Source organism: Scardinius erythrophthalmus (assembly GCF_964197995.2).
Source record: "Scardinius erythrophthalmus genome assembly, contig: HAP1_SCAFFOLD_236, whole genome shotgun sequence".
Classification (NCBI taxonomy): domain Eukaryota; kingdom Metazoa; phylum Chordata; class Actinopteri; order Cypriniformes; family Leuciscidae; genus Scardinius; species Scardinius erythrophthalmus.
In genome coordinates, this window is record NW_028296375.1 from 15843 (window position 1) to 40758 (window position 24916).

A 24916-nucleotide genomic window follows, 5' to 3' on the forward strand; every position below is an offset into this window, starting at 1 on the left:
TTTATTTATTTTTACAGTCAGACAATTAGCTGAGGTAAAAAACGTCTAATGATGACTAATGACCACAGCAGTGGGAATCCACCTGTCACTCAAAAGTGGACACCCTTAATTATGCAAAACTTTAAAGTGTAAGTTGCAGGTTAACCACCACAGTCAATTAATGTGTAAATTAAAGTGCTCTATATGTATATATTTAATTATTTCTGTCTTAAAATGCGTTAAAATAACATTTATTGGGGTTTCTTCAACGGTAGCGTGTTTTTTCAGTTACTGGGTGATGACGTCACAAGAGGAACTCGCAACCCATACTCTGCTAGATTCCTACTGTATTATGGCTATTTGGAGAACGACTGAGGATGTGGGAAACCATCAAATTCTTTATGGACCACAGCCCTACAATTTTTAACTGGTCAGGCGTGAGAGAGGGCAGCCATGGCACTCAAAGAGTTATTAATGCTTGGTGTGAGGAGAATTAGTGGAGGGTTGGCCAAGTGTCCTGGTGAGTAACGTTAGCTACGTTATAGTCTAGCCTGGTGCAAACTTAACCCGGATAATATAACGGAACAAGCCAGTCTTTTCAAAATATTGCCGTCATGTAGAATAGCAAGGAGGGACAACGACTGAACTGAATACATTATTTACTTACAGTAAGTCAGTCCAAATCAGAGCTGCAACGTTAGAGATGCACACACTGACTGCACAGGCATCAATAGCTAGTCTCATCGACGCCTCAAACGTCATGTAATACCCTTCCTCAATCCACGCGTTATCAATTTCTCACGATTTAATTAGCGATGTTTATTGTCAGAAAAGAAAAAGAGAGATCGATGTCCCCATCACTGTGTTTGTGTGGGCTATCAGCAGTGGAGAGTGTGTGCTGCCGTGAGGTGAACGCGTTTTGGAGTTTAGTGGAACAGCTCGAGCTGCGACCGGCTGATCTGACGGCCTGAACCCGTTTGTTTTGCGAATAGCTTATTCTCATTTCAGGCAGGATCACGGTCCCCTTAAAGTCAGCACACACGAGTATGTTTACAGTGGAGTTATTTTATCCATAATTTTTTTTTATCAAATAAAACATACAACCAACTTTTCTGCAGTTATGTAAGGCATCTATAGCTGCAAGCGTACGGTAACTCTACTAGTGAGTTCCTCATATGACGTCACGCCCCATCTAGTGGAAGGGAGCGGGAGCGGTTAAAACCACTGTTAAAAGTGCCAACTTTTCATATTATATCAGCATTTTGGTATAAAAAACAATGGTGGGCGGTTCTTATCTTTATGTTTAATAAACACATTGCATTATCTTCGTGAAAAATTTAACCTGCAACTTACACTTTAAGGCTTAATATAATGTAAACAGATGAGTTATAAAAAAATTCACCCCCCTCACAGCTGTCATGAAGGGAAAAATAAGCTATATCGACCAAAGCCACTTTTTGCTCCAGGCTGTAAACGTGTTTTTTTCTGCTGTAAAGTTGGGCATTTTAACATGGGGGAGATACAAATTTGACTCACTTATGCAGCCAGACTCTAGTGGCCAGTCGATGAATTGCCGCTGAATTCACTTCCGTGTTGGTTTCAAGAGAGAGACAGGGAGGTTGCCACTTGTCCGAAACCAGGAAATGAGATAAAGGCCTATTGAAGTTAGTAGGGCTAGTAGGGCTGCACGATTAATCGCAATTTCCATGTTATCTCACTTAAACCGATTTGGCCCTAACACAAAGCATCAACATAAAGAAGCTGCATTAAAATATTATTTAGATTATAACTGATCCTGGAATATGAGTCAAGGTCATTCTGACGAGATTGCTATATTTGCTTTCGCAAGGCAACAGACCAAAAACCAATGAAGGGGAAACAAATTGAAACACCATCTGCGGTATAATCTTAAAACGACGAGAAAAAAAAACTATTTCCTGACTTCAAAATATTCTCAGTGCTTTCCTGTTATAAGAAAGCACTCCTTTTATCCATGAGACGGCCTAATCTCTTCTTAAGGGGATAGAACTGACACATGCCTCAGGACATACTAACCCTGTGTTATGCAACATTTTCCACATTAAATATTAAAAAGGAATTTGGCTGATCTCCTACCTGTAGCCTATATATGAGTATATTTTCAGTTCTCATGGCTAAATAAGGGACTGCGGTTGATCTAAGCATTTTGTGCCAGTCTGACAAGTTGTGCAACATCGAGGAATTACAACTGATTAAAATCAGCTCTTTTGTTTTTTGTTTATCAGTGCCAGAGATTTCAGTTCAAATGCTCTTGGCCTTGTGAAGAGAAACGTCCTGTAAGCTGTGCTTCCTTCTCAGGGTCGACTTTCTGATGTGCACTACATTTGAGAAAACTTTCTCACGCTATGAAAAGAAGATGCGACAATGAATTAAGGTTGGAGAGTCTTGGCAAGCTTCAAAATAAACATTTGCTGAGTCGAGTCATTTGCATTCTTTGCAGACACTGAATGGGTGAATCTCACGAAACCTTCCCAGATCATATTGCACCTGAAAATCTAAAGAAAGAAATGACATCTTTCCTTAATCATCCTACAAACAAAACCCCAGCCCACCCAAATCTCATTACCATAACGCAGATGTTTTTTAAATACAGCAATGATTTTTTCCAAAAACATATTTCACTAAAATTAGAGGTATATAGGTAAAAATAATATACCTAAAGTCCTACAATAAAACCAAACCACAAAATGTCATTACCATACTGCAATATGATTTTATTTATATTGCATTACAGCAATGATGGTATGCTGCTTTAAATCAAAGAAAAGAAATGTATGTTTATGTATAACTTATTTTGCCATTATATTTAATATATATTTTTAAATATATTCAATTTATTTCCTCTTATTTTAGATTTTGGGATGAATGCAACAATATTCATCTAAGCATGTTACTTTTGTGTTTATTGTGTCTTTGCATTCATTTCCACCTTATTTTGCAACACTGAAGTAAGCGATTTTCTTTGAATGTCCGAGACTTCAGATCCATTAAAGGGGTGGTATAATGGCCTTTTCACAAGATGTAAAATAAGTCTCTGATGTCCCCAGAGAGTGTGTGTGAAGTTTTAGCTCAAAATACCCAGAGTGAGCAAAAATGCACCGTTTTTGTGTCTGTCCCTTTAAATGCAAATGAGCAGCTGCTCCCGGCACAGTGGGCGGAGCTTCAACAGCTTGTGTTCTGAAAATTTAAAAAACTTTTTTGTTTATGTTTAAATTTATGTAGCTGATGTGGAGTTAACTATCTTCTAATCATTGATTAGCATATTCTGTCTTGATAATCTATAAAGTGTGTTCCTGGGGGCGGGGTTTATGTAAATTTTAGGGTTAGTGATGTCACTAACCCGGAAGAAATGTGGTGTAGTCTCTACCAGCCGTTTGTTGTAGTCCTTAAAAAGCAATTTATTTAAAATAAAATATCTTCCTTTGCTTTGAACTTTGAGCGTCGTAACTTTGCAGATGTTGTTTATGCTCAAACAGCAACTTTACACACTAACTGAAGTTAAAAAAGTGAAATCATAATCAACCACCCCTTTAACGCCTATAGGAAGAATATTAGAAGAATAAAAAAAGTGCATTAAACGGTTAAACGACTTGAGCTACAAACCAGTGTGTTTATGATCATGATAATGAAATCAAAATAATATGTTAACAATTAAAAGTTTGCAATATAAAGCAGCATGACTGTTTTGGTTTAGGTAAAATAACTGAAAGTAAATGACAACGGAAGCCAGACACATTCAAGTTACAAATAGTCGGACCTGTTCTTTTTAATAATAAAATAAGGTGTACAGAGCCTTTCTGGCAGTCATTTGAAAACAAGTCAAAGCGTTATCTCACCTGCATGTTCTCTCTGAGATCAGTGGCCTCCTTTAGTGGCTGTGCAGCAGATTTAAAGACTTCATCTACAGCCTTGATAAGAAGTATCCTCATACTGGCGTATTCCCGACCCCGCTTACTCTTGCGGACTGAAAGCCCCCTTTTGTGAGGCTTACCCCCACCACGGCGGTTAGTAATGGCCACGTGGACGAAGAGCCAGGCGTGTGGAAGGACTTCGCCCGTCAGAGACTGGAGGGGAATGTGGCGGAAGCCTGGCTGAATGCATTCAAACGGGATTGTGTACTGACCGATAAACTCATCCCCAATGTAGTCGTCATCCAGAACGACAAAGCGCACCATTGCCAGCTCCGGAAGGTTAATCTGAAACTCGAAACTCTCATCAAAGATGGGGTTGTCGCCATTCTGGTGGACCGTTTTAGTCCTTTGCTCTGCACAATCCGCAGGGATGCCATGAATTTCAACGTAAACGTAGGGATCGACCACATCGCCTTTGGCGCCTGAGCCCTTGGGTTTGGGGAAATTTTGTCCACTAATGATCTTTATGTGAAGGAGCTGTGGAGACACTCCCGGAACTGAGTCTTTAGTATTGGCACTGAAATAAGACACCTGCTCCCTCATGATAGCTGGACGTAGAACGTAACCACAGTTGCCATTTTGTCTAAACCAGCCGATGTTGAGGTCCATCATGAGACCTGGTGTTTGATAGTTCATTGCTACTATTTGACAGCCACACTTCCAAAAGTCCTGCGGGTTCATGTTGCTGGAATCGATTCGCATTGGGCTTGGGTAAACCCTCGCTAGGAACTTCTTGTTGTAGTTAACGAAGTCACCGGGGTGGTCAGTAGCACAACGACTGGCGAAGACCTCATTGAATGAGCAGAGCTCCCAGTGCTTCTGGTTCTGGAAAGCAGTCTGAAAATCCTTAAAAGTAACAGACTTGCATAAGGTTACCATTTCGGAGAGATCCTTGGAAAGCTGGAAGTTTTTGGGTTGAACGACCGTCCGCTGTTCACTCCCCTCGTTGTTCATCCGTTGAGACATCTCTGCACCCTCGTCCTCATCCGTCACTTCGCCTTCGGAGCCGGTGCAGTTGCTCGCCAATTTCTTTCCTTTCAGAAGAATCTTTCCCTTTAAGTCCGAGGGGGACGGAAGGTAGCTGTCGTCAAGGTTGGGAGGATCCGAGTGAATTCTGTCTCCGAGTATTTTCTTCAGGTGCTGAAACATTACCTTCTGCTGCTTCAAGGAGCAGTGGTTCTCCAAGCACAGGATCAGAGGAAATTCCGAGGCCACAAAAGCATACTTGTTGATGATGTCAATGACGCTGCGAAAAACAATCTGTGAGGTCATTGTGTGGCCTGTGTAAATGAGCGGTTCGTTATCGGGCCCGTCCCACACATCAAGTTCCACGCTCCTGCAACCCATCTTTAGGGCACGGATGTAGCCGGTAATGTCTGAGGGACCCTTGAACTGGTCCTCAATCAAGTATGTATTGTGAGAAGAGTTTATGTAATAGTGGGATAGGGGTTGGTTCATGTCTTGGCATACTGTTTTTTGCTCTGGATCAAAGATGTGGCATTCCCCGGACATGAGGTACTTGGTAAATCCATCCAGGGAGAGCCATCCCTTGAGTTGCCCTTCCTTTGAGGGTTCATACTTCTGAATAACTTCCACACTGATGTCTTCGCTCACCTTCGCCATGCCTTGCTCAGCCTCTAAAAAGATCATCAGGTCCTTGGTGTCGAGGAACTCCTTGTTGCTTGAGAACTGCACCAGCAAAAAATAGATTTCTGGTCTCGTGCAAAGGTCGTGAAAGACTTCGATGAACTCCTCCTTGGTCACGTCAGAACCGGTTTTATCCCTCGCTTTGTGCAACTCTTTGAACTTCAGCTCGATCTTGACATTTTTCACTCCAGGACTTAAGTTCTTGATCAGCTGTACGGCTGAACAAAGACTAATGCATTTTCCCCCAATGATGTCCGCTTCGTCGAAGAGGCCACCCAGCCAGGACGCACGCATGTTGTCCTGACAGCTCTGAATCATATTAAGAGTGTGTTTTCCGTACGATATTAAGTACCTGAGTCCAGTCACCCATATATTTGCTACATCAGCTGAATTTGCCACTAAATCAAGCGATTCGTAGTTCTCCCCATAGATGATGGAGAATGCGCAGTCCTCGGATATCTGATCCGAAATTCCATTGGCCCTGAAGGTGTCTGTGTTCTTACCGGTACGCACTTCTTTAATTGATTTTATGTCAATCTTGGCTTTGTCTGACTCTTTTTTGGACGGCTCCCACCGCAGAGACTGCATGTCGGCGTCTAGGAGAAAGTAACGGTAGTAGACTCTGGAGTTGGAGCGCACCTTCCTCAGTTCAGACCCGTCCACCATGGAATTAATGCAGTCGCTTGCACTGCTGATCTTCTTCTCTGTTGGCATGCTACTGAACGACACCGTCTTTTTCCTTTCCTTGCACCGCCTGGAACCATCCTGGAAAATAAAGCAATTTATCATCAGTATTGAACTGCTCGAGATGAACACTTTCAGAAAACATGCTTAAAAGGACACATTTTGTTTTATTATGCATGACTTTATTTCACTTTCAGTGCCTGCCGTTTAAAGGTTTGGGATCGGTAAGATTTTTTGATGTTTTTAAAAGAAGTCTCTTCTGGTAACCAAGGCTGCAATTATTTGCTCAAAAATACAGTAAAAACAGTGAAATATTATTACAGTTTAAAATAGCTGTTTTCTATGTGAATATATAGTAACATTTAATTTATTTCTGTGATCAAAGCTTAATTTTCAGCATCTTTACTCCAGTTTTCAGTCACATGATCCTTCAGAAATCATTCTAATATGATGATTTGCTGCTAAAGAAACATTTATGATTATTATCAATTTTGAAAACAGTTGCTTATAAAACCAGTAATGTGCAATATAGTAAATAGGGTCATTATTGAGTACATGTTGAATTTAAAATATAAACTACTGAATAATAATAAATTAAATAATACAAACTAGAGTTTTCCTGTATTTTCACTGTTGTTGTGATAATGCATCACTGTGTTGTGACCAAAAAAACAAGAACATCAATGTGTCCTTTTCTTTTATACCACCCTGAGCCTAGAGGCAGGAAAATATTGAGCTACACCAGGCTTAATTAAGAAAATAATTGCATCCGTTTCACAAAGAAAGAGAGAGAAGTCTTCATTAGGGTATGTGTGGTATAAGAAAAATGCAATATAAATGTAAATGTTCTTAGCACTATTTCTATCACATATCACATATAAAAGATGCACCGGTCGACCGTAAAGTAGCGTTTATAAGCGTGGCGCTTCTTTCTTTACAGCCTTAACCAAGGACACCCTATATTGCTGCTGTTCTATAAGCGCCACCTACTGTCAGAGAATGAATTTGCATTTTATACAGTCCGTCTTGTATGTTTTATGTAGCATAATTTCATAAAGCCAAAATCAGACCACGCTGGTTTGTGTGTAGGTAGCATCTTCGTTTTGATCTTGATTAAAGTGCAGTGGTTGCCTCTAATTTCAAATGGCTACAGATATTTTTTTGTTTAAGCCCAGTTTGGCCTATAATAGAGCAAATAAACATCAAATTAATTTAACATCATTTAACAAAGAAGCTGTATTAGGATAAAAACTGCTTGCAGTGTTTAAATTACGTGTTTTTTTACTCTCAGATCTGATGATAACAAGCAGAATCACTCAAGGAAAGAGAAACAAGAAACTGACTTCCAGCCGCAGCCTTAGATAAAATCAACTGAAAAGACATTAAATCTCTCTTGTTACAAACCAGACAGACTTTATTTCTGTCATTTGTCTACAGCTCTTTTTGAGAATTTAGCAGATTTACATGTTGATGTTTTGTTGGAGTCTTCAATGTTGGTAATAAAAAACAAAGAGTTCTCAATTGTTTTTGTGTGCTATTTGCAGTTACTCATTTTAAATGGTTGACTTTTAAGGAATTAACCAATTCTTATTTGTTAAATTTAATTAATAATATTGCTTGTAACCTGTTGCCACATTTTTATTGAGTATATTTAGTGTATTATTTTTTACAGTGTATAATCTCTAAAAACAACATTATAAATCATTATTTATAAAACGGATAATTGCATTTAAATAAAAGTATTTTGAGTGTAAAAGTTCACAAAAAAAGTGCCAAATGCCTAAAAAGTGTTTTGAAAATCACCGGTTTCCAAAAGAATCATGAGCATGTGAATCTGTAAAACAAAAGCTGAGATGAAACACAATTGAGATGAAAAAAGAAGTGGCTTATCTTATGTAAAAGTACTGAATTCACTGGATTATCCACAAATAGGCATTCATGCATCACATGGTTATTTAAATGACTTCCATAATCTTTTTTTCCAGGTGAAAGACAGGATCAATGAGGAAAAATTAAGCTTTAATCTACTTTTGACTGGATCATGAATACTCGGCATTACATGAATGGAGTCAGATTCATTTAATAATAAATAAAAGAAAGAAAGAAAAATGTATAATGATATAGTTTACACATACAATGATATACGGTTACTTCACCCATCTTTAAGTGTGTGTAATGCTCAGAATAATATTAGGTTGAGCAGAAAGTGTAGCATTTGCTCCGGGGACCGTGAGACAGAAGATTCAACATTATATAACAGACTCATTCATTCATTTTAATTACAGACCTTTGAGCTGTATCTATTACAACATGAAATAACAATAAATAAGACTTCTTTGAGAGTTGTGTCGCTATGATCTGTTTTCACTATGGCAACACTTTCCAAATTCCAATAATTCAAGTAAAAAAAGCATTGTTTTCAATGCTTACACTAACTACATCAGTCCTAGCGGTGCTCTACCTGCTCCTAAACTTCAGTGGGTTTTTACCCATCAGCAAACACAGGCATTCCCTTTGTCCCATGGTAATCCCGGTCCCATGAGAGGTCAGGCCAAAATCTGCCCCGTCTCTCAATATGACGCGGCACTTAATGAGAGTAATGGCCCATCGTGCCAGTGTCAATGGCTTTGGTCCGCTGGAAATTTACTTTAGCTGGGTCAAAGGAAATGTGCCGTCCTGCTGGAAAGAACTGAGCTTTGGAGGTTAACCTATTTCTGGTTCTGCAGTGTGAACATAAAACATCAACGGGAAAATTAGCTTTCTAAAACCCTTTTCCAAACAATATGCAATATGTTTAAAACTATTGTAATCCTTTTATACATCATTTAAATGTATAACAATATCACTGTATCTTTATGTCTGTTAAATTGTGTTAAAGCCACAATTTTAAAAGCAAATTAAAATAAAAAATTATATATATATATATATAAACAGTAATACTATGAAATATTTTTACAATTTAAAAATAAGTTTTATATTTTAATATATTTTAAAATGTAATTTATTCCTGCGATCAAAGCTGAATTTTCAGCATCATTACTCCAGTCTTCAGTGTCACATGATCCTTCAGAAATCACTCTAATATGATCATTTGATGCTCAAGAAACATTTATGATTATTATCAATGTTGAAAACAGTTGTGCTGCTTCATATTTCAGTGGAAACTGTGATACATTTTTTAATTTGATACAATTTTAAACAGTGATACACTTTGTTTGTTTCTTTGATGAATAGAAATTCAAAAGAACAGCTTTTATTTGAAACAGAATCTTTTGTAACATTATAAATGTATTTAATGTCAATTCTGATCAATTTAATGCATCCTTGCTAAATGAATAGTATTAATTTCTTTAAAAAAATAATAATTGCACAGTATTAAACTGCACATTCAAAACACTATTCTTTTTCTATCTCGCATGCTTTCCTATTTCCTTAAGGAAATACAAATGTTTAAAGTGACAGGCATCAAACAGCTCTTCAAGCTGTTTACTGAGAAAGTGTGTGTAGTTGATTATCCGGCACAAGAGTGTGTTCTCTGCGAGACTTGCCGGGGTATTGTTGTGTAAGGGGCCGGAGGCCTGGAAAAACAGCGGTCAACTCTTGCATAATGCACATTCTTCAAGTCTCAAGCAGACTTTTCAAGAATTAGTCGAAACATTATCTTACGCTTTAACCTTCTCCGCTCACGCTGACACGTTCAGGAAATGACTTGCCTAGAAAAAATGATAATTTTTTAGACAGTGATAAAAATAACACACACGACAACACCGCGGACCACATCTACAACCGATACGAGCCTTTGGCAAGATCATTCGTGAGAAGCAGATCGCCATCTGAGGCTGGAGACGCTCGAGGTCTCGTCAGACGGAACTAAGAATATCTCACGCACTTTTATTTTTTGCCAATAACAAAAATATATGATTAAATGCTGCAGCCTAACACACATTTGAAATTTCAATGGGTTTTTGTCCTGTCTCATCAAGTTCAAGGTTTGGGGTCAGAAAGATGTTTTCTTCTGCTCACCAAGGCTGCATTTATTTGATCAAAAAAATACAGAAAACTGTGAAATATTAGTATAATTTAAAATAGCAGTTTTCTATGTGAATATATAGTAAAGTGTACTTTATTCCTGTGACCAAAGCTGAATGTTCAGCATCATTACTCCAGTCTTCAGTGTCACATGATCCTTCAGAAATCACTCTAATATGATGATTTGATGCTCAAGAAGCATTTATGATTATTATCAATGTTGAAAACAGTTGTACTGCTGATTCATATATTTAGGTGGTAAACATTTTTTTCCCAGGATTCTTTGATGAATGGAAAGCATTTATTTGAAATAGAATCATTTGTAACATTATAAATGTCACTTTTGAGAAAGTTAATGCAGCCTTGCTTCTTCTTATTAAACGTTCACTACAGGGGCAGTAAACAAACACTCAGAATAGGGCTGGGCGATATGGAGCAAAAAATATATCTCGATATATTTTGCTATATCTCGATATACGATATATATCTCGATATCTTTACAGGAAAAATAACCCCCCAAAAACTACTGCAAAAACAAATATGCCAAATACCACAGTCTTTTTTTATTGAAGTGCAAATAGGTAGGCTGTTCATGTAGGAACAAAGTGCTTCTGCAGCATAAAAAAAAAAATCCCTGTATACAAAAATAACAATTTAACTGTAAAATAAAGGAAGAAATAATACATATTACCTGTATAGAAATATCATTACTAATTTTGGCAAATAAATAAAAAAAATGCCATATATCCCCCAAAAACTGCACAACTGTAGAGTAAAACATTAATTAAAAAAAAGTGATAAAAATGCATCTAAAAATTGACATGATTGTTACAAAATAACACTGTCTGGGGCCTCTGGGGAACTCAGAACAACTGCTAGCATAAAGTTTAAGGTAAAAATAACTGCCATTAAATTATAGTATCTGACTACTATGCAATTAGATAAACTGTTCATTCATTACATCACTTTACCTCTGTCTTTATCCACCTTTATCTTCTTCTCTTCTTTTCGGCACTGTATATAGCAGAATAGGTAACTTAGGCTAATGCTAATTTATAATGTGTCATGTAAATTCGGCCATCCGTCACAATCAGGAAACTTTCAACGTGTCTAGAGCTGGCGCGAGCTGCCAGGCCCGTTTCTAGGGGAGCATGTTAAGTGTGAGTGTTAAGCGCCCTCAAACAAAAGCAATGCGGCGAGAGGCGACGCTACACAAAAAAATACCAACAACAACTGATCGCGCGCGCACTGTTTCTGACGCACTTCAAGCACTCGCTGGGCGGGGAAAGATTGATGTGCCTGACCGGACTCGGGGGACTTGAATGAGACAACACGCGAGGGCGGGGGCGAGCACAGCACAGAGAAGGCAAACAAGCAAATTGGCGAAATCAGAATTAAATATAAACAATATATCGATATATACGATATGTCAAAATCCATATCGAGTTTAAAAAATATCTCGATATATCGTAAATATCGAGATATCGCCCACCCCTAACTCAGAATACATTACATATTATATTATATTATAGTAGACATTTTTGAAGGACTTTGAAGGACATGACATTTCCATGTCTGCGCTCTTTGACGTCACAGTTCAGGACAGCCACCACCAGTGAAAGATGTGGGACTTTGTGTGTTCCTCATCAGCCAATCAGTGTCGTCATGATGTCATTACTCCTGCGGCTCTAGAGTGGTTGGTCACATGACATTTGGTTTGCACAGAACTGTTCGACGGGCCTGTAAAACTCCCCTTTCCAAGCAGCACAGCGAGAGAAACCAGCAGAAACAAACAGGACTAATTTAATAAAGTTTAGTTTCAGATCTTGAAGGAAAATCCCCGGCTCATGTAGCCTTAGCTGAATCCTAATGCCAAACGTTCTCAGGAAAAGCCGAACCGCATGACTAAATATAATCTGCCTGATCTGAGACGAGGTCAGACATGCGTTGACCTTTAGGTGTGGCCGGGTTCTGTTCTGAAGTTGTGTCTTTGAGGCCAGGCGTCCTTCCCGAGGATTTCCTTACGGCGTATAAGGGACGCCCTCACATCCCAGCCCTAGAAAAACAATGCTGTAAAAAACCCCTCAGTGTCTGAACAGCCGCTTCATTATTTCCGTTAAAAAGTCTATTTCTGGCCAGTTACGTAATGACCGCCTTTTTCCAGGCCTGCTGGGATCAGGTCAGCCGTTTCATTGTTTTAATGCACACAGTTTGATTACGGTTCACATGAATGCCGACATTCCTCATCAAATCTCATTACTCTGATAAAGTCCCCCTGTAGTTAATAATTGTATCCCTTAAAACTCATCTTTAATCACCAAAGTGACATATTTAAATGTTTTTTTACTTGAAAAAAAGAGTCTTCATGTCTTAAAATAGCTTGAATGTAACTCGACACCCTTGCCTCATTTAGTATACGCGGTTCTATGAATATGCAAATGAGCCCCGCCTCCACTCACTCACTCAGCTCAGGGATCCACTGGTTGACGATCACACGTTGATCTGATTGGTTACAAGGTAGTTTGTGACGTCAGAAACACCAGCGATTTCAAAGCGTGTTTTTGAGACTGTCTTTGGTTCACTGCAGTTTTAAGGAGGAAATACTCAGCAATGCTGTCGACTTATGAATTTACACATGGTTTGTCTTAAAGCGTATTAAAAACACCACATAGACACATAAACAACATTAAACGCTGGATTTACACCAAAGGGGGACTTTAAAGATTGTACTATTTGATTTGCATAACATTTAAATGCATTTCCATAACTTGTTTTCGTCCATCCAAAATACACATTTGAGCGTTTATTTTATTACACTTTATCTATTTGAATCTGTACAGTTCAGTTACAATAAAGTTTTCTCCAGCACTGAGTCAGAAATCTCCCTTTTACAAACACCAGACCAGACTTTATTACAGTCTTTATTCTGAAGGGTTTGTTCAGATATCATTTCCCTAGTTTATATGAGGCCTGGGCGATAAAACAATAACTAAAATTATCATGATATCATTTTCCTCTTAAGTCATAACCAAAGTTTGATAAGTGTTCGATATAATGTTTACGCACTATGCAAATAATGCATGAACGTCACACTGGTGACAATAACTGATAAGCACTGCCTTTTCTGTGCATGAGACTTAACCGAAATACAGTGTTAGTTTTTGGTTTGTAGAATGTTATTCTAATGTTATACTAACGTTATTCTAACGTTTCCCAACCCTCATTTCATCATGTTTATTCTTATATGTGTGCATTCATACATATTTAATCATAAACAAAACAGTGTGATATGGACGCTTATAATCAGTATTAAAACAAACCATATCTTGTATTTATTTATTGTTTAATTAATACAAATAATCCGAGCACATCAACCATTAATTTACATCAGCGTCCAAAATCAAGCTGCGTTCACATGTGCATTCCTAAGAGACAAAACATGTAATATTAATGTGTGAAATGTGTCATATTCTGATGAAAAAAACACAATTAACTGATTTCTGAAACTTTCACTTATGAGAAATTTGACTTTTATTGTGATAATTATCTATACTGAACATTTTTACCGTTCTTTGGCCCCATCGTCCAGCCCTATACAACATTTTTTTTCTAAAAATGTGGTGACGATTATTATTTTTTTTCTGTCTGTTGACAGTATTTTCTGATTTATGAGAAAGATAAATCCAAAAATCCCCTCTGAAAAAACCCTCTAACTCTAATGTCAACAAAATCATGTTCATTTTGAAACTGTATTTAACCAATGTTCAGATTTCTGTTCTGCAAATGTATGCGAATAGGTGCATATTTATTTGATATTTAGAATTTGCATATGTAAACAAACGTAATGTTTCAGAAAACTGGGGATTTCTATTAGTTAAATATCCATTGGTAGTGTCTTGCATTAAAAAAAATTTAAACTTTGATATATTATTCTCTTATTAACCATATAAAAAGAAAATATTAATGCAAAAGCATCATAGAACAGGTCAGTTACTTTAACGAAAACAAAACAAAAGGTGTCCTGCCCGATCATGATTGAAATAATTGTTTCAAATCAAGATTCACAAGCAAATGTCTATTGTTCTTTGTTCTATTGTGTGTTCAGTGAATTAATTGTTCTGTGTGTTCAGGTGTGTGTGTGAACACTGTTCACACACACACCTGAAAGTTTCCAAGAGATAAAAGCGCACACGTTAATTGAGGGATTAAAGAGAACGAGGGACAGAGTCATTAAAACAATCCAATGGAGGGATTTTCAGTGTATTTTTGTCTGAAAATTTCCTCTGTGTTTGTCTGATAAGGGCTCGTTCTGCGCTTCCACCTGATTATAAGTCCCTAATGGATTGAAAGCTGTTTTTTTCTGGCTAACTGCACCGTTCTGAACTGCATGTCCCTGTGAGATATCCACCAGGGAGGCGCTATTTATCCGCTTCTCTTCAATATGTCACTTTTTGTGATTACACTGCAGCCCAGATTGTAGTGCTTTACTGAGAAAAAAGGGCTGACATCTGCTGGATTGTAATATACTGAACACATTAATCACAATAACATGACAACATCCGGGTAATATCCGCTTTAAAAGCCTCTCCAGCAATGTGGGCATGAAATACAGTGACCCCGAAAAGTATTTGGACACCTAAGCCACAATTAAAAATGCATTAGATTACAGAATACAGACATTACAAAAGCAGCATGAGCGAGCAAATACTGCACAAGCTTTTCTCAGAACCAACCGACTGCTTGCACAACATGTTTATGCATAAACTAGAAAAATAAAAGTATCTAGTGAGCTGCCAGTTTTTGTAAAGTGCCCCATTATGCTTTTTTTGGTGTGGGGGGGGGATATTCCCTTTCATGCAGTGTGTAATACAGATGTTTTGTGAATGTTGAAGGTCTGCAAAATTTCAAAGATCAAAGTGCAGATAAATATTGGTTTTGTTTCCCAAAAGAAATAATCGATTCTGAACTGCTGAAACGAGTCAGTAATTCCAGTCTCACTTCATGCTGAACCTATGTGGGTTTGTAACTCATTTACATAATGCCAGCCTATGGCTTTCATTGGCCGCCGGTGAACAGCGTCTCTTAGCTCCGCCCTCAAACACTGTAGTTGATCTGAGACTGGAAGAGTTTGGTTTGTGTTGTTCACAGAAAAGTGTGTGTGTGTGCGTGTGTATATATTATAGCCACTTTAGGGGCTTTCGCACAGGTTAGTTATAGGAACTGAATGGTTTCCTAAGGATGTTTTCCTGGTTGCATTCGCACCACCAGTTTGAATTTTAAAGTGACGTAAAGAGTCTCTTACGTCTGGCCACTCTGGTTATTGTGCAGGACTTTTATTTTGACGGCGGTGAGATCTTCATTAGTCTGCAATCTGTTTAACAGTCCTGTCTTATACGTTATTAGATAGAACTGTCACACAAAGAAAGCAAATGGTACACAAAAAAGTATTATAGCGTTTGCTGCGTGGTTGATGCCCAGAAAATACATAATCATGTTTCGCTTCAGCTAACGCTGTTTTCCGTGATCATGGAGTAAATATATAGCATATGTTTACAAAGCTTATTAAAAATAATGGGTGCCAGCATGCGTTCTGCCAATCAACTGCACTTTACGTCACTGGTAATTCCTATGTGCAAGTAGGAGCTAAATTAAATCCCCCAAAAGTCTTTACAGGAACTAAAACCTAAAAACGTTCCAAACATGCCAAAAAGTGGGTATTTCCACTATTAAGTATTGGAACTATAGGACGCCATTGTTACTTTTTGTATCACTAGGCGCGTTTCCATTACAGATTTGCGCAAAACTTTGGCGATTTTTTCTAAATGTCGACAAAAAACTACTGTGAAATGACGACGTTTCCATTAACCGATGTTATGCGACTAAAACTCGCGATAAGTAAAATCATTCCAAAAATCATGGCAACGGACCTTAGGTTTATGTACTATATCTCAGCCGCCGCACTGGCCATTATTATTAATCAAAGGAGACGTATGTGTGTTTTCCAAGCATTAATGGAAAGAAAAGATCCTTATTATACTTGAGCGGCTCATATGAGGAGTTTCTGGGTGTTTCTCCCTCATTTCTGCCTTGAGGTCTTGATTGTGGCATTTATTTGAGGTTTAGAATCCATTATTCCTGCAATTCTTTTGTCTTTTATGAATTTAATAAAGATCTCAGTCTCGTATTCTGTCCAAACACACCGCGTCATCAACTTTTTTGTGATAAATGGGAGTTTTTGCAAAATTGAAGTGTTTCCATCGGGCGTATTTTCAATTCGCAATTTCAAAATGCGCAATTTGATGAGTAATGGAAGCGCGGCTAGTATGTCAAGCGCTGAGGAAATTCATTATCTTAAAATTCAAATAGTGGGCGTTTGGTTCCAGACTCTCGGAAAGGGGCTTAGAGAGACTGAATCTTCAAACTAACAGTTTGAGACACTGTGAGAGAAGAGCTGATTCTGCAATGTTTATTATGAGAAAATGAAAGTGTATTTTGGCCTTGGATGCATGTAGATTTATTGAAGAAGACTCCAAAACAAAATTAGCAGCCTTTAAAATAGCACAAGAGAGGAGTTTAAAACAGGTTTTGATTGAACAACTTCAGAAAAAGGATCTCAAATGAACTATATCTGAAGACTAAAACTTTCCAAAGTTGTGCACGGTCAAGCAAGATGGAAGACGAAGCATTACAGAAGCTTAAATAATCTTTAATCGGTCACTATGGGACACGTCCAGTGAATCATGATCCAACTTTAACCTACTACACACACCGACGCTCATAAAACATGTGAAGTGTTCCTCTCAGCTCAATAATGGTGGCATGGATTCCTAATTGAGTCCAGCATTACAGAGTAAAGGACTGACAGAGCGGCTATTGCACTTCAAACACGGCCGTCTCTTTCTGCACACAAGAGCTTTCCTGTGAAGAAAGCGTCCAATTAAAGTGTTCCCAGATGAATATGAAAATCAAATCTGAATGCACCACGCTGGGCGACTCTTCTTTATCCACTGAATTGATGCAGGCTTTTAAAATGTATGTCTTTCAATACCCAAATATGAAGACCCTTTAATCACGGTAAAGAAACGTTTAGGGGTGAATCTCACAAAACCTGTCAAAAACATGTATTATGGAGAAAAGCGTGTGTGTGTGTGTGTGTGTGTGTGTGTGTGTGTGTGTGTGTGTGTGTGTGTGTGTGTGTATGTATGTATATATATATGTACATACACATACACTTTTCCCCATGTATATATATACACACACACACACACACACACACACACACACACACATATGTATGTACATACACACACTTTTCCCCATGCATACACACACACACACACACACACACACACACACACACGTATGTACATACATACACACACTTTTCCCCATGTATATACACACACACACACACACATATGTATGTACATACACACACACTTTTCCCCATGTATACACACACACACACACACACACACACACACACACACACACACACACACACACACACACACACACACACACACACACACACTTTTCCCCATGTACACACACACACACACACACTTTTCCCAATGTATAAACACACAAACACACACATATGTATGTACATACACACACATTTTTCCCCATGTAGGCTATACACACACACACACACACACACACGTATGTACATACACACACTCTTTTCCCCATGTATATATATACACACACACACACACACACTTATAAATATAAATTTACACTGATGCACAATTTCTTTTTGTTGTTGTTGCTTTTATTATAACATAATAAAGAACCTAACACGTAACCATTGAAAATAATGGGAATTACAAAAAAATTATAATTCTAAAAAAATTCTAAATCATTTCGTACTCATTACAATAATAAGAGTTTAGAGGGAAATGTATAATAACCATGGAAAGAACATGCCAAACTATTATAAAATGTCAATGTTTCTAAAACTCAGTTTCATTTTCTTTGCATAAAATGCATTTTATTATTTCTTTTAATTCTGAGGTGAAATACGACTGTTCTCGTGAGATTAACCCCGAGTTGTATCCGCAGTCTCCGTATTTGCGTAGAATCTTTAAAAAATAAAAAATAAAAGTCTAACAAGAACTTTCTGATAAAAAAAAAAAAAAAACTAGTGTCAAAGAAAACTAGTGTCAAAAAAACTACTTTAAAACAGACGGGGGGAAAAGAAGATCAGAACATTTATTTTCAGAACATACATGTTTTATTTAAAAGTCACTTGCCGAGGAAAGTGGCCGCACTATCTGCACATTTACATAAATGTGTCAAATATATATAAATAGCAGTTCAAGCTACTGATTTATTCACATATAGCAGGAGGCATTAGTTCAGAGCACTGAATGTGTGACACCGGCACATATAAAGACCTCTGCTATAGTGATAAATGAAGCATTCGATGAACGCTGACCGTTATCTGTCTCGGCGATGCCTATTAGGCCTGGTTTCTATCTAATCCATATCAAGTGGCTTATATAAAGACTGAGACTGAATGACGCCACAAACAATGAATAGACCATGAACGACGTGGCGGACCTAGAACTGAGTTCACTCATTTAACACACAAGTGTTGAGCTCAAAGTGCACATTGACCTTTTTAACGGCACACCACACCTACTGGACACGGCACAGCTTTCACTAACAAAACACGGATAGATGATGGTGATGATGTTACTTGTGCTGCAACACAGACTACATTAATAATATGTTTAGGGTCGAAATAATTAGGATGCGTTAAACTGATCTAAAGAAAATCCAGCTTTTAGTGTTGCTTATATGTCTATGTGGTGTTTTTAATGTGCTTGAACCATGTGTAAATTCATAAGTTGACACCATTGCTGAGTATTTTCTCCTTAAAGGGATCATATAATGCCATTTTTGTACAAGCTAATATGATTCTTTAGGGTCTAAATGAAAAGTTTGTAATATACTTTAATTAAAAATTCTCATTAGTGTTGTAAGAAAACACTCATTTTACCTGGTCAAAAACAGCTCTGTTTTCAGCACGCCGTTTAAGTGCATGTGTCTTTAAATGATAATGAGCTTTGCTCACCCCGCCCCTCTGTTCTGTGCGCACACCGTTTAACACGATAACACAATAACCATAACACGTTGTTCATTATAAACGTGGGATTATGAACTATATTGAGTAATGTACCCTGAGTGTAAACCTTAGCCGCATTCATCGTGAAGCGTGCTAACGATTTGCAAATATTAATATAAATATTAATATAAAGGTTAATAAAACGTTGCACTCACTTCTTCTTCTGGAGGTGTAAAGCATTCTGGTGAAATGATTCGCGCAAACATGAAAGCATTGACGTTGATCATGGGGAATATTCCCTTCGAAAACAAAACTCAGCCACTGCGTCTTCAGCGCTTCGGATTCAGGAACATCAAAATGATGCTGTGTTCCTTATTACACCCAAGAACAGAACACCACAATCGCTTAGACGCCTTTCTGCTCATAGACAGTGCTCCAGCGTATCAACAATGGCGGACTATGATTGACAGCTCGCTCACGAGCGAGCGAGGGCGGGTCTGTGTTGAAACGCTCCTGTCAATCAACAATCGTGGGAGGGGCGTCCGACCGTGTGACGTCACAAGATCGAACGGCTCGATTTGAGAGAGGGGAAAACATATAAGAAGATTAAAAAAACCACTGGAGGGATTTTTATCATTATATGATGGTTGTGAACAGACACTGCCAACACACACTTCAGTACAATCAACTTGTAAAAGTGCAGGTACCATTATATGACCACTTTAAAACTGCAGTGAACCAAAGACAGTCTCATAAACACGCTTTGAAACCGCTGGTGTTTCTGACGTCACATTTGACATTTGAGCTTGATTTTCATAAAATGCTACCGTTATATTGACGCATGCAATTTTCTGACCACGTATCAAGCCACAATAACAACTTTGACAACACAGTGTTTATTTTGAAAAACACTAGGTTTCCGCCCAACAGCAACAACATATACATATAAATTTGTTGTTTTATCAATCACCAACTCCATCATATAGCTTCATATATAACCTCATTGCGTTCACATTAAATGCAACTGCTTTTAATATAATATCCAGTTTTAATATGCCATTTGAAACTATGCATGTTTGTGCAATTTTGGGTAACGCTTTAGATTGCAGCCCGGAAAGTACTGGGTAATTAAAGCGATTTTACAGTGTAAATTTCTGTAATTATAGTGTACCTATAAAGTACTTACATGTAAGTATAAGGGAACAAGTTTTATTGTACTTACCCTGTAACTATATGGAACAAGAGTATATTTCCCAGTATAAAAAAAAATGGGTTACACTTTATTTTAAGGTGTCATTGTGACAGTGTAATTATATATTTAAGTACTGAGTAATATTAATTAAGTGCATGTACTTACTATAGGGTTAGGGTAGGATTAGGATTCGGTTGAGGGTTAGTTGCATGTAATTATGCATAATATACTATGGTACGTACATGTAACATATGTAACAAGGACACCTTAAAATAAAGTGTTACCAAAAAAATGCAATAGTTTCCTTGAAGCATGTAAGCCCAAACTTAAACATCTGCACTTTTGCTACCAAAATTTTTTTTTTATAAATGCATATATATGTACCCTGTAATTTTTAAAAAGCCTATACAGTTTGTATTGGTATACAATTATTACAAAAAGGTATGCAGTGTATGTTCTCGCTAAATTGCTCCCAAATGTAAGATTGTTGTTTCATAATAGAAGAATAAGAACCCCTTAGTTCTATAATACTTACAGTATAAATATTGTTTTAATTCTCCTGGTTGTTACTCCTTTATTCCCCAAACTTTGCATAATATTGTTCCCTTACATGCAAGTATTCATAGGTACACTATAATTACCGAAAGCTAAGCTGTAAATTCGTCTTAATTACGTAGTGCTTTCCGGGCTGTAATCTAAAGCGTTACCCAATTTTGTTATATTTTAGTGCTCTGTGCCGTAGGACTTTTTCCTTATCAAAAAAAAGCTTCCGTGAGATTAATATTGTCATGAGTTTCCAGCTGCTGATCTTCTTCATAACTCGACGGAGGAAAAGGCTGACAGACTGACAGTATTTTAAGGGCACAGACTGTTCTGAATCAGCAATAACAGCCGTTAAAAGTGCTGTTTCAGTCAAATAAAAGAGAATAATGCAACAAAGACAGAGATAATGTGTAAAAACAAACGCACGCCTCACAACAACACCTGCTTTCAGTCAGAGCGTTTTACATGTTTACTCCTGACGTGCAAAAATAGCAACTCGTTAAAGTAACAGGGTCGCCCTCGAATTACTGTCAGGTCATTGTTTTAATCTCAAATAAGAGATTTGCACTAATTTCCTCATAACCTTGCACTTAATCTACCGTATGCTGTTAAGAGTTTCTAAATTTGGTGTTAATGTAGCTGACGCCCCTGAGAGACCTCCTTTCACAGAGCGAAGTGAGCAAGTCCGTTAATGATGAAACCACATCCTCTGACAGCAATGAAGCAAACACACACACGCTTATACCAAACGCGGATTAGGACATCAGCAATCCTTCAGCAGAAGTTACTCACGGGTTACACACTCCATCCAGAAACGCCCTGCTTTTTAATTCTTTCTTCAAATGAATCCGGATGAGAATGATTGTGTTTTTCTCTCTAATGCTTTTAAAAGGTCGCGCTGGGTCTAATTCAACCTAATTTCTTCTTGAAAGCTACAATGCATCTTAAAAAGCAAAATTGCAATTTATACAGAGAGAAAATTACCATAATAACAGTCTCGGCGGCATTCGCGTGAACTGCAATTACTATCAAATTGACATGATGGATCTTGTTGGAGACATTGAAGTTAATGCATGTGCTGCAATGTATTACACATGCAGAATCATTGCTAAAATAATAATCTGAGCTTTAATGAATAGGCAGCGTTTCAACAGCCCAGTCAACTTCCAGTGAGATAGAGATCAGTTGTGAGATCAGGACAATGTCAAACAGCAGGACTGAGATTTACTGAAGAAGTTTGTTGCAAGACTGTGAAAAGTTTTTTTCAAACATACGAAAGCCCACAGAGGTCATAGTTTATTTCAATCTAATAAAAGATATCTCGACAAAACGAGAGCTTTTCTTGAGCGGTGACATTTATAATGTCACAGAAGTTTTCTATTTCAAATTCAATTGAACTTTCTATTCATCAAAGATTCCTGGGAAAGGAAATGCATCACAGTTTCCACATAAACATCAAGCAGCAGCACAACTGTTTTCAACACTGATAATAATCAGAAATGTTTCTTGAGCATCAAAGCATCATATCAGAGTGATTTCTGAAGGATCATGTGACACTGAAGACTGGAGTAATGATGCTGAACATTCAGCTTAAATAAATTACACTTTTCTATATATATCCACATAGAAAACAGCTGATTTAAATAGTAATACAAATTTACAATATTACAGGTTTTACTGCATTTCTGATCAAACAAACACAGCATTGATGAACAAGAGAATTCCCGACCACAAGGGTTTGAACCTTTAGTGTATATATGATGATATAAAAACATGCATGACATTTCTCATGTAAACATGTAAACATTTCACATTAGTTTTATCTGGTATAGTGCATTATAGTGGACGACAACTGATTTTATTTTCTGGTCATCACATCTGTGACGTCGACCAATAGGAGCACAGCTTTCAAACATGGCGAAATGGTATCGGTGCTAGGGCTGGGTACTGACACAATTTTCACAATTTGATTCGATTTCGATTCACAAGCTTGCAATTCGATTCGATTTCGATTCTGATTCGATTCAATTCAATATTGATTATTTTGGATATCTGGTACAATACATGGCAAATTTTCTCAAGGAAAACAAATCTCTTAACTAATGCTGTAAACGGGAGTCAGTGTTAGCCTATAGGCTTCATTAGCCTACTGTAATACTGAAGGTAAAAATGTACTGATTTGTATACAAACACTTAAAATACACTTATTTATTTTTAGAATAATAAAGTGATATTAAATATAAACATTTAAATGGTGGCTGTCATAAAAACTTGCGATTCCATGTGACATGATACAGACTTCGATAAGTTGTACTGTCTTTTAACACACTTTCAGAAGCTCATTCATGTTTATTTCGCACTGTAACTGGTGTTATTAAGGCGGAAGAGAAGATCATGTGCTTCTCTAGAGCTGAGCCAGAGCGATCTCACGCCACAGCACTAAAAATCGTAAGAAAATGGACGTAATTTGAAATCTGAGACTTTGTTTCATATCAATATTAACAAAGCACAAAGATTATTGTGATTTATTGGATGGGATGCGCTACAATGTTACATTCATTCATCAACTGAAAACAGGATGACTAATCAATTCTTGGGATTTAAGAATCAATATCGGTTCGTAAAACTGAGAATCGATTAAAATCGAGAAATCGATATTTTTTACCCAGCCCTAATCAGTGCTGATATTATGCGATGTAAAGAACCCGAACGTTTGAACGGTAGTGTAAATACATACTCTGATGTTTTAGTGTCTGTATAAGATTAAAGACCCTACTAAAATGTGATAGAACTAAACCGTTCTGACTTAAATGATTTGTAAAGGAGAGAGAGAGAGTATTGTCAGTGGTGCGTATGTGGGCGACGCGGGTTTGAATCCGGCTTGTGTCATTCATTTCCGGCTCCCTCTTTTCTCCCTGTCATTTCCTTTCTAACCATCCCTATCATTACACCGGGGAAAACAGCAACACATGACAGGACTTGGAGAGTTTAAACACAACTCTAGACTGAGTCACATGAATCATCATGTGTCGATGATGATGATGACACACACATTTAACTGTAGCTTTGCTTTGGAAATTTAATCATGTCTGTTGATAAGGGTAACACTTTACAATAAGGTTAATTAGTTAACATGAACTAAGAATGAACAATACTTCTTCAGCATTTATTAATCTTAGTTTAATTAACTAATACGCCATTAAAATCAAAGGTTGTATTTGTTAACATTAGTTAATGCACTGTGAACTAACATGAACAGACAAAGAGCAGCTGGATTATTATTAACTAACATTAATAAAGATTAAAAAATATTGTAACAAATGTATCGCTCATTGTTAGTTCATGTTAGTTAATACATTTACTAATGATAACTAATGAACCTTATTGTAAACCAAAGACTAATAAATATGACATTTCACTGGCCTGACTTATGACATATCATAATGCTCATGATATATTTCACAATGATTTTGCTGTCAATATAAAAAAAACTGTGTTATAGAGTTGGTCAATTCAAATAAATTCTGTGAATCAGTTCAAATTTCATCTGATTCAGTGATTCATTTCTAACAATTTTTTAATACATGGATTAATGTGACATTTTACATGCATTCAAATGTTGTAAAAATCCACTGTTACTCAAACATGTGCTTGTAATGATGAATATTCTTCCATGCGTTTATTTCACTTCTAACCTTAAACATTTCTTTTATTTCATATTTATTGTCCAGTTTGAATTCTTAAGCCTTTTAAATGAGATAGGAAGCAGGAAATGTGGAGGAAGAAGAGAAACTCCTCAGTTCACACACACAGGAA

At 37.3% G+C, this 24916-nt stretch overlaps 1 protein-coding gene across 1 annotated transcript in view; it reads right to left on the minus strand.

The window, feature by feature from the left end:
* Nucleotides 1–24916, minus strand: part of LOC308686397 (inactive phospholipase C-like protein 2) — a gene marked incomplete at its 3' end in the record, with an annotated part of 45512 nt that overhangs the window by 15779 nt on the left and 4817 nt on the right. Inside the window, exon 2 of the mRNA XM_081394821.1 lies at nt 3855–6341. Coding sequence (XP_081250947.1) covers nt 3855–6341 — 2487 coding nt within the window. The remainder of the gene's footprint in view (nt 1–3854; nt 6342–24916) is intronic.